The sequence below is a fragment of the Triturus cristatus genome, chromosome 3_2 (genome assembly GCF_964204655.1).
Source record: "Triturus cristatus chromosome 3_2, aTriCri1.1, whole genome shotgun sequence".
In the NCBI taxonomy this organism is placed as follows: domain Eukaryota; kingdom Metazoa; phylum Chordata; class Amphibia; order Caudata; family Salamandridae; genus Triturus; species Triturus cristatus.
This window is the reverse complement of record NC_140584.1, coordinates 807288575-807302456: the sequence shown is the minus strand read 5'-3', so window position 1 is coordinate 807302456 and position 13882 is coordinate 807288575. Positions and strand designations below refer to the sequence as shown.

Below are 13882 nucleotides of genomic sequence, written 5' to 3'. Positions count from 1 at the left end.
TTTCCGTATTATAAATATACAATACGAATTTTCAACCAATAGCAGCGCGACTCACACTAACGCACCAATCCTGGAGCGTCTACGTCACTAAATAGCTCTTCCAATCCTTGCGCGGCTCACACTAACGCACCAATCCTAGCGCGAGCACTATTCTGATCTACTATCCAATCAGAGCGCGGTCTTTCTGACGTCAACAGTCGCTGCAGTCGCTTGTCTCCTGTCTTCTGTCACTCGTCTACCCCTCCTTTACAAAATCTTTTCAGTAGACTTCGTGTCAAAATTTCTACAAAATCTATTAGTTACAACATAAAAACATCTCCATTGTCTGCTTCGCTAACCACAGAATAGTAAAAGAGAATCTATTTCACAAAAAAAAATCTCTCGTTGACACAGTAGCACTTCCTCTACTCTGCCCTTCTAACATACATTCATTAACTGTTTCCTCTAGGACTTGTCCAAAGAGTCTTACAATCAACTAAAATGTACAAACATTCACGCACATTCATACAAGGAAATATAATACATACATACAGAATCCTGCTTCCCGAGAACAGACAATCTGCTCCACTACAGAATTATAACATACATCAACTAAACAGCTTTCCTCTGTTCAGTTTCTCAAATAAGCTCAGAGAATACCTATTACTTCTCCCGCGATAAGCTTTAACGGTAATCCTTACGGATCCCTGGGACTTAAGACCAGAGTTTCACAGATAACCTTCACTAACATACACACTCCTTATATACCAGAAATATCTAATAGTAACATACGACGATGTCACTAATTCCGAACCCAGACAATGTGACGCGCAACTTCAATTGTCACACGTTATTCCTTACAATTCCGTCTTTCCCGAGAGCAGCATATACTTCCCTCTGCCCTACTACGGAACTGCTACCAGCTCCCAAGTTCCAGAAGCACTACATATAACTCAACATTACGACTCCAACATATAGTATTAGTACATATACCAACATCAATCAATCAATAAGCTAATGTACATGCAATCTTATCAGATCAAGACAATCATCAATAACCATCCTCTGCTACCAGGAAATTGATAGAGATCAGGGTGTGTATAATATTCCCACTACCACAGATAGAGTAATCTCACAGTTACACGCACATACATTCATCATACGCTAGGGCCCATTTCACTAACATATGCTCTAATACTCTACCAGCAGCAATAAACCTGTGGAAAGAAAACTCCTAATCACCCTGCATCTATATCGAGGTCGATAAGACCTGGTTATTGAGACTGTCCATAAACATAATCTATACAACCTATACGAATAATCAAAATATAATACACAATAATTGACAAGAAATAATATCCAACACCATGTTCAAGTTATATTGCTTTTATCTAAAATTAGTCAAAGAAAATCAAGCAGCATAAATCATTTTTCTCATAGTTACCTATTCTAGCTAATGTCAGAACGGGTCAGGACAAGTCTCTCAGTAAAGTCTCTCAAGACGAAGTCCCTTCAGCATCAGTCCTCAGCAACGTAGATTCGGTACGCGGCAAAGGCAAATGGCAAGTGGCAAGACCCTCTCTAGGCTAACAATTCTTATACTGAATCGAACAAAAGAAAGATACAAAGAAAAGTTGTAATGTCCGCTGGACCGCTGAGCAGAGCGAGAAGGAAAGGATGTAACATTGCTACATTCGAAAATCTCCGCTCAGGAAAAATCACAAAATAAAGACTACGGAACAGGAACCAAGAATCTCAAATGTATCTGTTAGTTCTACTTCTCCTCGGCAATGAGACCAATGCTCAGAGTCTTTCTCTAAGGCTCCTTTGTTTTCCCAAGGCTGCCAAGGACGTTCCATTTCACTCGAAGATTACCCCGGCTGCTGATGTCCTCACGGAAAATTTCATAAGGCAAGCAAGGACTGTGGTCAGCTGACTTTAGGACCATATTCAGCAGGGCTCTCTTCCATCACAGTTTTCTATTTTCAACTCGAGGCCAGGCTTACAAAATCGGCCATCTTTAACTAGGCCACCATAGGCCACAATAGACCATCTTAATTAAAAGAAACAAAAAACAACGTTACCACAGCATAGTGATTAAACAGTGTTAACCCCACTAATACCCTTATGTGTATGCATCTATCTAGCACTTGCAACATAGAAAAGCATTAATTCGGAAAGCGTTTTATGCTCAAAAATAAACAGCACATAGCAACGTTTAAACATGAAAACACGCACGTTATTTGTTAAACAGCACATTTATGCGCACCCACGTGTAACTCTCTCTTATTAGAACAAACGGATTGATTAATATAAACACACTTGCACAAGACAAATAATTAATTAATTAATAATTAGAAAATTAATATGACAAATAGACATGCCAGAGCTTCAAAAACCAGCGAATTTTCCAACAGAAAACTCTGCTCCAGCAAGTTCACTCCGGCTAAATTCAGAATAAATAGAGATTTTGGTAATCCTTGTTCTGGTCCTCTATGTGCTGCCCCCAGTTGTTAGGAGAATGTCCGGAAGCAGCATCCAATGTCTGTAATCTGGACATGCTACTTGATAGCAAGCTCTCATTTGAGTATCAGATTAATAAATTAATGTTTGTGCTTCCTGCTAATCAAACAACTAAAGAAGATCCTCCTTTTTATTCTTCAACATTCTAGTCCGTTGTTGGTGCAAGCCCTCATTTTAAGTAGACTGCACTATTATAATGCTCTCTATATTGGCCTTCCGGACTACCTTCTAAAAAGGTTACACCTTAGAATGCTGTAGCTCAACTTATTTTTGGGGTGAGTAAGTTTGATAGCCTTTCGTCTTTACTTGGCCTGTTACACTGGCGGCCTTTTCTTATGAGATGTCGGTTCAAGGCCCTTTGTAGGGTTCATAAGGCCCTTTACGCAGTAGCACAGTTTTTGTATATATCTGATAAGTTTAAAAAAATACTTTCCTCCCATACTGCTTCACTCGACCGCCGCCTGTCTGATCAAGGTACTTAAATACCGGAGAACAGGCTATTTCTGTGTTTACAGCTTAAGCTTAAGCATGGAACAAACAGCCACCTGAGTTACGCCTAGAGCCAAATACCTTACTTTCGCAGGGCTCTAAAAACGTATTTGTTTACATAGGCTTTGCCTGGAACCATTAAGTATGCGAGTTGATGTATAGATTAGTTTGCTAGCGCCAGAACACCCTTGGTTAATTGCGTACTCTTAAAAAATTAATGAATGAATACATTTAATGGTGCGTCTTTCCCATCCTTTGAAGTAATTGTTTACTGCTGCCTACTGTACCATGCTTGCCCCGGTCTCTCCCGTCCCAGTGGAAACACTTTCCTCATGTCCTGCCTGGAGTGTGCATCATCCCAAAGTAGTAGAGAGAAACACTTGAAGAACAGTGTGCGTGCTATTTAGAATTTGTCAACTTAGTCCTTGAGTCTGTCTGAATTTAGTGTGAAGTTAATTAAGTTGCTGTCAATAGACAGACATTTTGTCTTCGTGGTACCCAGCTCCAGGGTAGGACTGAAGTAGAAATTCAGATAGGTGAACTCTGAGTTCTCTGGAAGCAGACATTTCACACTGGAACGAGCACACAGGAGCATCCGCTTCCATAGCCCAGCAACACCCACGTAGAGTAAGGCCTGGAGATGTCACCAAGAATACAACATAAATGTTGTCACCTTGGAGTAGTCAAATCATGATAGAAGAGACAGAGCTGGAGAATAAACAGTAAAGTTTCCGCTTCAAAATCCCACCTAAATTCTCAAATTTTGTGGCATGGGGTTCTCCAAGAGCAAATAACACTGCTTCTTGCACGTGAATAATGAAAGCATGAGAGAAAAGACAGAGCTGGAGATTAAACAAGGGATCAGTTTAGCTGTCGGAGCCCTGCATGACCCATTCAAAGGGAGACCTGGGATGACACAACGTGCAAGAAACCCCTCACTGGGAGTAATTGTAGGAGTAGATGAAGACGGAGCTGAAGGATACATAGAGTGTACTCTCTTTTATTGGCACCAAGCAACAACCAAGAGGCAGGATGTCTGGGAAATCTTAGAGGGCACACAATATGAAACTCTTTTTGTGGAAGTTATACTTGGTGTATAAAGTCACTGCTGGAGGTAATCTGCTGCCACGATATCCATTAACATCTATACAAATTGTTCCCAGGGATCTCAAACAGCAGGCAAAATCACAGAGATGCGTTTTAATAGTCTAATGGGCTGTTTGAGCTCATTAATATGATGTGTCCAGCCTGATCATCTTACAAACTTGTGACAGGGAAGTTATCCTGCTGTCAGACCAGCAGAACTCATAAAGTTGTTTTGTCAGAGCTCCGCATCATTCATACAATGGAGCTGTCCTAGCAGTCCTAGCTTGGGAGCAAATATAGAGGTGGAGAACAAAACAAAGTTGATGGCAGTCATGATAAATCAGCGACTTATGCGCAAAGTGTAGTCATGGGACGTCAAGGATCCAGCAACATGTATATTAATTGAATAAAGGTAAATTATACTGTGAGACTCCAGACAAATCTGAAAAAAAACAATTTCCTATGGTCCGGCATTATTACCCAGCAGCATTTGCAGTGCAGGCTAAGAAATAAAGGAATGGGACAGAGCATAAAATCCAAGAAGGCAATCCTACTGTGAGAGCAAAGACCGCTGAACACTAAAGAGTCTGTGGTCCGTTTCTAATGCTAAGCAACATTGGCGCAATAGACTGTGGATCTTATCTATCTTAAAACTCATCACATTGGAGTAAATATAGCTTTGGACCTTAAACAAAAAAAAGGGTCCTGCTTTACAAAGCCATTTGTGCTTGTAAATTTACAAATTCCAATGGCTGCATATATTACTAATAGGTGTTAGGAAAAAGATAACTTGGCAAAGATAAATGCATTTACTCTGATGCAATTTTACGTGGAGAGTAGATCTCAAACAAGAAGTGAAAGCCGTTCATGGCATGTTCAGCCTTGACAGCTTGTGAACATTCACATCATATTCTTGGCCATTCACAAGCTTCTGCGAATCAATGGAGAATGTCAGAGATTTGCTCAAGGCAGAGTCCAGAGAAAATTCCTTAAAGTTAGTAGCGACTACAGTTCCACATTGTATTGTAAATGACTAAACTGCTCTGTTTTCATGCATTACTTTGTGCAGGTTTTCTTTACCACATTTTCTTTATCTGCATCACGTGCTAGTGATTTCAAACAATGCACTCATTGACTCCTTAGCTCTCATGCCTTGAAGCTAGATGTCTTCTGTGATCTTTCCTTGCACAGATAAATAAAGTAGAATGCAACATGTTTGCTGGTTCTAGAACTGTGCATAGAAGCTTCATTCAGGGTTCCAGTTGTGACCTCCTTTAGCCCCTGGCCTGTGGAACGACAAAGTAGGTTATCTGCATCATTTTTTAACTATAGATTTTTACCTTGTCATGGAATATTTCGCCAGGTGAGACTGAATGATTCTTCGGAGACTCCTAGTTGAAGGTTAGTAGACAATTACAACATTTTCATCTCACCCCTCCTTATCATGTATATTGTATACATGCGTTGTGTAAAACGTGTATATGTTCAGTTGTGTACGTTTGTGTATGTATATATATATGGCAATTTGTGTATGTGTTGTATATAAAATGTGTACGCTGTTCTGTTCTAGCCATTCTTGCAAACGTTAGAACTGAAAAATCAATTTAAGGGTTAGCCACATTTTGGTAGTTTTTACCGCCAGGTTGGGAATTTGAAGGAGGCTGTCCGTTTAAGAAACTGTCACCAACAGGTAATTGGTTCGAACACATACACTGGTATTTTTTTTAATCCGATTTTAATCTTTGTTGAAAATCAAAAAACAAATTGATAATTGGGTTGTATTTCTTTTTTTCATAGGCGCCACTCTCCTTATCGCACACTTGAGCCTGTCCGACCTCCAGTGGTACCAAATGACTATGTACCCAGCCCCACACGTAACATGGCTCCTGCACCGCAACAGAGTCCTGTTAGAACAGCCTCTGTGAACCAGAGGAATCGCACATACAGGTATTGTTAGTTCGTAGCATACTTTCCCTCAAGCAGTCCATGTTTTGTACAAGTCCAGACACACACAATTAGTGAAGACTGGACACTGAAATGTTCATCAAAAGTCAAACCTTTAATCGTGATCTCCTCACATTTTACACTGATTAGCGACTTGTATATCTGATTCAGTCAAATGTGCTACTACTTGTTTTCCTCCATGGTCTGTCTTTGTAAAACTGAATCAAGGTAAACAAGTTACACAATAAACTTATAATTTTTTCATAATTTACATTGACCAGTGTAATTTTATAGTGGTAAAACATTTGTTGACAGGAGACTCGTAGACTATCACTGCTGAAGGCAAAGCTGTGCTTCACTGGTTCCTATTCTGATATTGATGGCCAGGTAAAATATTAATCTACATTTCTTAGCCTGGTACTCGTATTCCACCTCTTTCACATTCTCAACTAGTTGTGCTTTGACAAGCTTGAGAAAAGATTAGAAAGATGGTGTGGTGCCAGGCTCACCCATGCCCAGCCTTACTTGTTAGCCATGGCGCCTCACCTTGCACAGCCTTGGTGCTCTTCCACCTGTCTTCTTACTAATATGCAAACCTGTGAGGTTTTGTATGAAGTCGTCTTCAGACGATTGTTTCTTCTAATGATTAATTATTTTCCTCTCCAAACAAACATTACTAGGTTTTCATTTAGCTCTCATCTAGATTATCAAAAAGTATTTGCACATCTCTCCTTTTCTTTCTCAGAGTCTAGTAACTACAGCCACCTATTGGTGAGTGTAATTAGAGTATTATATATATATATTGATTCTTCTCTGTTTCTGACCCAACACCTTTTCATGCTTGAACTGCTTGCACTTACTTCTACTAAATCCTGACACTAGTGTTCAGATCTAAGTGGTTAGGATATTTTTCCTTCTCAAACGTGGAACAGGCTTTCCTTCAGGTTGAGACTAGTTGGCACTCAGAGCACCTCCTTGAATTTGAGAAGCTCTTGCTCCTTATTCCCACCAGTGATCACTGCCCACACACAGGATTGCTGTGTAATTTCTGTCTCGTCTTGTACTGTCTCTCTCACAGCCTTCCTTACCCTCTCCTGTTTTCTATAACCATGCACTGTTCAGTCTTATGTGATGTTTGATGTAACTTCTGTGAATTATTTTTGATCAAGATATCTCACCTAAAGAGATAAAGTACTATTAGCAACTGGAGAGTCAGTCTTCAGGATAGTTGTTTCAAGGATTTTTGAGTTTTTCGGATTCCTTCCAGGCTGATAAATCAAAGCAGTTTAGACCTACCTCCATTCCCATTTGTAGCAACCTACAGATTGATGTGGGAAGCAGCTCCTTATTGTAACAGATTTCCTTTCAGTTGTGTCCTGCTAGATCCTGCATTACATTCTTTCTATTCAAAGATTGTCAGTTCAGGAAGCACCTCATCCGATTATTTTCATTACTACAATTCCTCAGAGTTTGATTGCAAAATACATTGGGAGAACAACTTTCATATTGACGTTCTACAACAGAAAGCTCTCTCCTGGCCATTCTTTGGGCTCTTCGAAGTAGAAGTGTCTCTCCCTATACAAATTACAAAACCATTATTTAGATATTATGTGTTAGGTGTGACCTTGGTGTAGCAGGTTTTGCTATCTGGTATTTGCTAAAGCACTTGAATACTCTTGATTATTAGGTGATGGTATGTCCCTCATGAATGAGTGAATAGGATATGGTGCTACCTCAGTTCAAATGATATGCCTCAAGGGATACTTGGATGGTGGATCAGGAGGCTGATCGATTGAGAAAGAATAGAGTTTGTTTTTCCCTCCTAAATATCGAGATGGTTGCTATGAGTACCGAAGTCCATAGGAGCTTTCTAAAACCCTTGCCCTTGAATTGGAAAGTGTGGTCTACTTTCAAGCTGTGATCGGGGAATTTAGAGTGGGTGTTCATAAATCACTTATATAAAGCTATCCAAATGGACTCTAGTGAGCATTGCCAGTCTGCCATATTCACATGCTCCTACGTAATACTATTATCAAGTAGTTAAATAAATTCTTTATTATGATCAGTTGCGGCTGGTAATCCTTGCTCTGAATTCCAGTAAGCAAACCCCGCCCCCCAAACCTAGGTCAGTAATGACCTCTATTGTGCCAGAGCCAGCATTCTGTCATGGGTGCCCCATTGCCAAAATTTACATACAGCGTGCCAGTGCCAGAATGTTGCCGTTGATGCCATCCATATACCATCAGTGACCCTTAGGTCAGAAACTACTTAATAGTATGTTGAGCCCATTCTTTGTCATGGTTGCCCTCCATTTCCCTGTCCGCATATGTCACGGTTGTCCTCTCTCATGTCTACTCCAATCCTGGTAGTTACGGACATAAGCAACGGATTATGAGATTTACTCTTTATGCACTGACACAAAACTGTTCAATTCATCCAAAGTCAAACTATTGTGTAATATGCTCTGCACCTGTAATTGATACCCTGTCTATAACATTGAAATACATTGTAATGGTTCAAAATGCAAATAAAGTTGTGTTAAAAAAACAGTTGTACTACCTCATGCCATGAATTACTTCCAATATGGCCCCACCAGCATATTGCCACGTGTGGCCCATAGTCCAAGAATTACCTTCTGTATTCCAGTACTGGTATTGTTCTAAAAGTGCTCACTATGCCAAGAATTATCGCCTCTATGCCAATATCCACATTTTGCCATGTGTGTCTCATATGTTAAGTATTTCCTATTGTATGACATGGCCGGCATTTTGTCACAAGTGTCCTGTATGTTGAGAATTGCTGCTGATATACCAGTGCCATAATTTTGCCATCTGTGCCACTGTAAGAATTACTTCCAGTATGCCAGGGCTGACTTTAAAGCATAATGCTCATGTTCTGTCACTTAAGTTCACTTAAATTCACCCCACTCATTCTGACACTTACTTATTCAAACTCACTTTCACATTTACTCATTGTCACAAACTCCTCACTTGTACTCACTGTTGTTCATTCTCACTCACACTCTTGCATTCACCCTCACTCATTTGCACCTACTGTCATCAGGTCTCACCTATTCTCACTCACCCTGACTCACTAATTGCTACTTGGTTACACTCGCTGTCACTCATTTCTCACTCCTTCTTTCACATTCACTCTGTACACCTTCACACTCTACTAATCTATTTTCACTTAATCTACCTTACAAATTCACTGCTTGTCATTCAGCCAGTTTTACTTGAGTGCTCATGTTCACACATACACACAAAATGTTAAGGCAGTGTTTTATTTACCTGAGCTGCTTTTACAGGCCCTTTTTCAGCACCTGACGATCCACTGACCCTCTGGGCAGGCACACAGCTCCCTTGTGCCTTCACACCACTCCTTCTAACCTCTTTGAGTTGGGAAAGGGTAAAGTGACAACCAGATTGTAGCTTGATATGAATTTCCTTGTTTAAGCCTGCATTTGTAGTATCAGACGCATGTGCCATTCGGATACGGGATCTTCTGGCAATGTTATTAACTGATACTTTCTAATAGATATTAACTCCTGCAGATTCATTCCTATACCAGGTGGCAGATTGAGTCCGGACATTTTTCTACAGCCATTGTTCCATCACTGGTGTCACTTGGCTATGCATGACATCAGCACTAGCAGCGCCACAGGAAATGAGATGCCACGTGCCATATGAGATGCTGCGTGTATTGGTGATATCAGTGCCATTCTGGCCTGACTTCAGTGGACATGGGATCAGGAGCTGCTGAGTTTTTATTTGAAATGTTTTGTCAATTTCTGTTGTCTTTCTAAATTGTTAACACTTTTAATATTAGGTCTCTGAAGTCTGTTGTCAAACCACGCACAGCCTTCAGATGCTAGTGACTGACTCTCAGGCATTTTGTATCTGATGTCTGAGTGAACTACATGACCCTGCTTTGTATTGTCTGTGCTAGAGGATGCATCCAAAGGCTTTGATTGAAAGGCAGGCAAAGCTTTTTATGGCCTTCTATAATGAAAAGTTCAGGCCTCTTCTTGAACGTCACACTAGGCTGAGGTCTGGGTTAGTTAGAGGTTGTGGTACCCTCCTGTTGAGAGGAAAGACAAAATATATAAGAAAGAGCACCTCTTCTAAGAGGAAAAGGCAGAGTTTCACCCAGTGTTGGGGCCTCTCAGCCCTACAGCTGAGCTGTCAAGTGCTCAGTGTGTTAGATGAGAAAAGGGAATATTTCAAAACACATTGCCAACAATATTTGCAACGCCTCCCTCTAAGAGGCCTTTGTTGGTGCCCAAGGAGTCAGTTGTGTTATCTTTAACTTCCCCTTATAAAACTGCAGTGCAGTGCTGGTGGTTTCATTCCTACTTCCAACTCTGTTCTCAGCTCCTTATGTTTCCATTCTGACCAGTCTGAAGTCTGTTCTAAAGCCAATCTTGAAGCTTGTCTCACAGTATGTGTCCACTTCCTTGCCAAAGACTAAGTTGAATGTGCTTCATCTTCAGTCAAAGGCTAGTTGGAGCTGCTGTTAGCGGATCAGATTTTTCAGTTGGTCAAGTTTATATGAAGTTTCCATGGGAGAGTCAATTTAAATTATACAAGATGTTTGGACCTGATTCAGGCCTATTAAAATATTCTAACACTCTTACCAAGGACTCGGATGTTTCAGAGAAGAACAAGGGTTTTCTCTCTTTTTAGACTCAAATACTGATCTACTAGCTGACCTACTTAGCATAACAGGTTAGATATGTCTGTAGAATCTGAGATACCCCTTTCAGAAGTACTTGTAACAGCTAAACATGTTCATTATTCCACAATTCAGCAAAGGCCTTAAAATTTATGTGTAAGGTCATGAACTCCAATCTTGGTCTAAGCCAAAGCCTACACCACCTGTCTCTTACGGAATCTAGGAGGTACAGCATCAAAACTTCTGATCCAATGCATTGACTTTAAAATCTATCGATAATGTAGCTAAGCTGCAAATCTTTTCCATTTTTCAACTTACAAATTCAGTAGCTGCTTCTATTCCTATTTCTTAGCCAGCATTGCCCTTTTCCATAAACCTTTTCCAGATAGTCCATATTCTTAGTTTGCTTGAGACCGACGCAGTCCTTCAATAATATATTGTCTAAAGACCTATTACTTCTCATAATTTCCTATACTCTAACAGGCGGGTTAGACCCTGGTTCCAAACCCGGCCCATTCCCTATCCTGAGAGACCAAATAGTTTACCTTATGATGCTGTGGAAAATTGTTCCATTTTCCCAAAACTAATTTTAAGATTTGAAAAATTCTACCACAAATTATTGTAATGCTGGGCAGTATCCGATCACGTGCTCTCAATCGTCTTCTACATTTTAACATCTAGGCAAGCAGTGACTGGCTCGGGAGAAAATCTTTCGTATCCTGAGAGGGGTCCAGCATAGCCTGTCCATGTTGTATTACGGAATGCTTCGCAAGGTCATACTCATTACAACTTTGAGTTTATGTATGTAGTCTGTGCCTTTCTACCTCTGAGACCATTATCAGACTTTTGTCCCATCTGGAGTTCAAGATATCCACATGATCAGGAGACTATTTAACTAACCACAAATAATAGACTAATACACACACATTCTAAAACAATCGGCTGCATTGGTTTTTTTACCCTTCATGAGTAATCCCTAAACTGGAGATATTTAACAACTATTCCCTTCTGAGGTAGGTTAAATTCTAGTTGTAAATCTGCAAATGTGTGGATGGGGGAAATTCCCTCACACAAAAATGTCTTCCAAAGAATGTATCCCTCAGTTACCCCAAGGGGTAGAATACACCCCTGAAATTAAATTAGTGAGTGAGGGGAATATTCCATTGTAGAGTAAATGTGAGCGTGGATGGGATTTAACTTGTTGTTCTTATCAAACCCTAGATTTGGCTGAGAGTAACTATAACATTAAACTCTATTTTCTTGAAGAATTTGTGGCTGTGAAATTAAAAGTAAAGACCTCCTCAGTTCTTCTTTCTTATTCATGAATAAATGGATTGTGTAGTTTTGTTCTGTAAGCCTTGAAATGTAAATTCAAGAAATCTTTATTCGGTATACCAAAGATACACCTTAAAAGACAACAATTCAGACACAATTAAAAATTATTAAAATCCATAAAAAGATAAAAACAACCAAGTGTTAGATCTCATGACACACTTTAGCTGGAGACTGTCAGAGCCCGCCATATTCCTCACCACATCTTGCAAGTCCTGTAGTCGAATCACGCCCCCCTAGCCATCGCCCGGGTCTTCCGTGAGGCGTGGAAGTGCTAGATCATCACGGTACCATCTTATATGAGCCCTGCTAACTACCATGTCCTCCCCATATAATTTCTTCAGGTGAGTGTACAATAAGGAATTAATACCAGTCTGCATGGAGACTAGGCCGCCATCTGCCTGTCTAGTCGTCAATATAATCAGGGGTGTTCTTGCCTTAGGAGCAGTGCCAATAGTCTCCCTGATTTATCACCTTCTCGATGCAGCAGCTGACGGTACTCCTGGTGGACCAGGCAATCCAGCCTGTCTCATATATCTCCCACCCTGCGCTGGGTGTGCAGCCAGGCCTCACTCTGCGATGGAGCTTCCACCCTTCAGGACAGCCGAGGTGTCCTCTGCCTCTAAAAGGTCTCTCTGTAGGTGTCTCCTCATACCACCCACATTAGCCAGACATTCCCCAAGCATCACAACCTTCAGTGTGTTCCACTTGGTCCCTCTGGTAGCCGTGGACAGCCAGTTGATACTAAAGTAGCTGCAGGCCATCCCCCTGAGCTCCTCTCGAAGTATACTATCTTTCAAGGCCTTCGACTGTAGGTGCCAAAGGGGGACCTCAGTCGACCACTCTCTGTCCCCCTTTCCAACAATACAGGGGTGTGATCTGAAAGAAATCGCTCCATGACCTGCATCTTCAGGGCCACCGAGGCAGCCCCATCATGTAGTGTAGTTCCTATAGTACCCTCATGCTGGACCTGCGCTTTTGGATAACATACACTGTGGGTGGGTGGTGGACTGACTCTGTGCACCCCCCACCGCGTATGTTAGCCTAATTTGCATTAGCTAGCTCACAGTGCCACTAGAGTCTCCTTTTATCAGAGAGATTCGATTTTGGCAACCTCAGAACACAACAAACCCCGATTCCTCAGATTCATGGAAACAATATACTACTTTTCACCCAGTCACTCTTGCTTGCTCATTTTGTCTCAGAGATACGCGGAAGAAACAGTCAAGTGTGTTTACAATAGGAATTTATTGTACCGTTGTTCTTCTAGTGTAAAGAATATGCGTTGCTACAACTGTTACACTGTAGCAGAGATATAGGATCAGCAGTACAGTGAATAAAAAGGAATAGTACAGTTCTACCATTTTGCGATAGTCCTGAACATATACATGAATAAGAAATGCATTTATAAAATAAAGCACATAGTCCTAAGATCCCTTTCTAGATGTACCTAAGCGTACCTATCATGTGAGTAGGTGTGAAAGAGCTAATAAACCTAATGGGAAAGAATCCTGCTAGGATTTAGTCGAACCCCATTACCTGAATAGTGAGAGTGTGGGACTTCATCCTGAACTAGAGTTGGACATCCCGCAAGAGATGTTCGGTCCACTGTCAGCTGGAGCGACTGCATGCAGGAGTCTCAGCGTCTCTGGTTAGTGTGTCGGCCTTGAAGTCTTGGTTCCCTCCTGACTACTGATAGCAAGAGGTGCTGTATTTATACAGTCCATGTGTGTGTGTTAGCTATTGTTTAGTATGAGGAAGACGTTGGGGATTAAACCTTGTGCGTAGATAGGAGAGGTGAAGTATATCCGCCCGGTTGTATTCTCATAAATTATTAATATGTGTGAAGGATGAC

The 13882-nt window shown here is 40.9% G+C and overlaps 1 protein-coding gene across 8 annotated transcripts in view; it reads left to right on the top strand.

Annotated features, from left to right (window-relative positions):
* ABI2 (abl interactor 2) overlaps nt 1-13882 on the top strand; it is a 741358-nt gene that overhangs the window by 435924 nt on the left and 291552 nt on the right. For 6 of the 8 annotated variants that reach the window (XM_085648938.1, XM_085648937.1, XM_085648939.1 and 3 more), the window contains one exon: nt 5875-6024. The exons of the other annotated variants lie outside the window; for them this stretch is intronic. In XM_085648938.1, coding sequence (XP_085505064.1) covers nt 5875-6024 — 150 coding nt within the window. The remainder of the gene's footprint in view (nt 1-5874; nt 6025-13882) is intronic. 8 annotated transcript variants of the gene reach the window in all.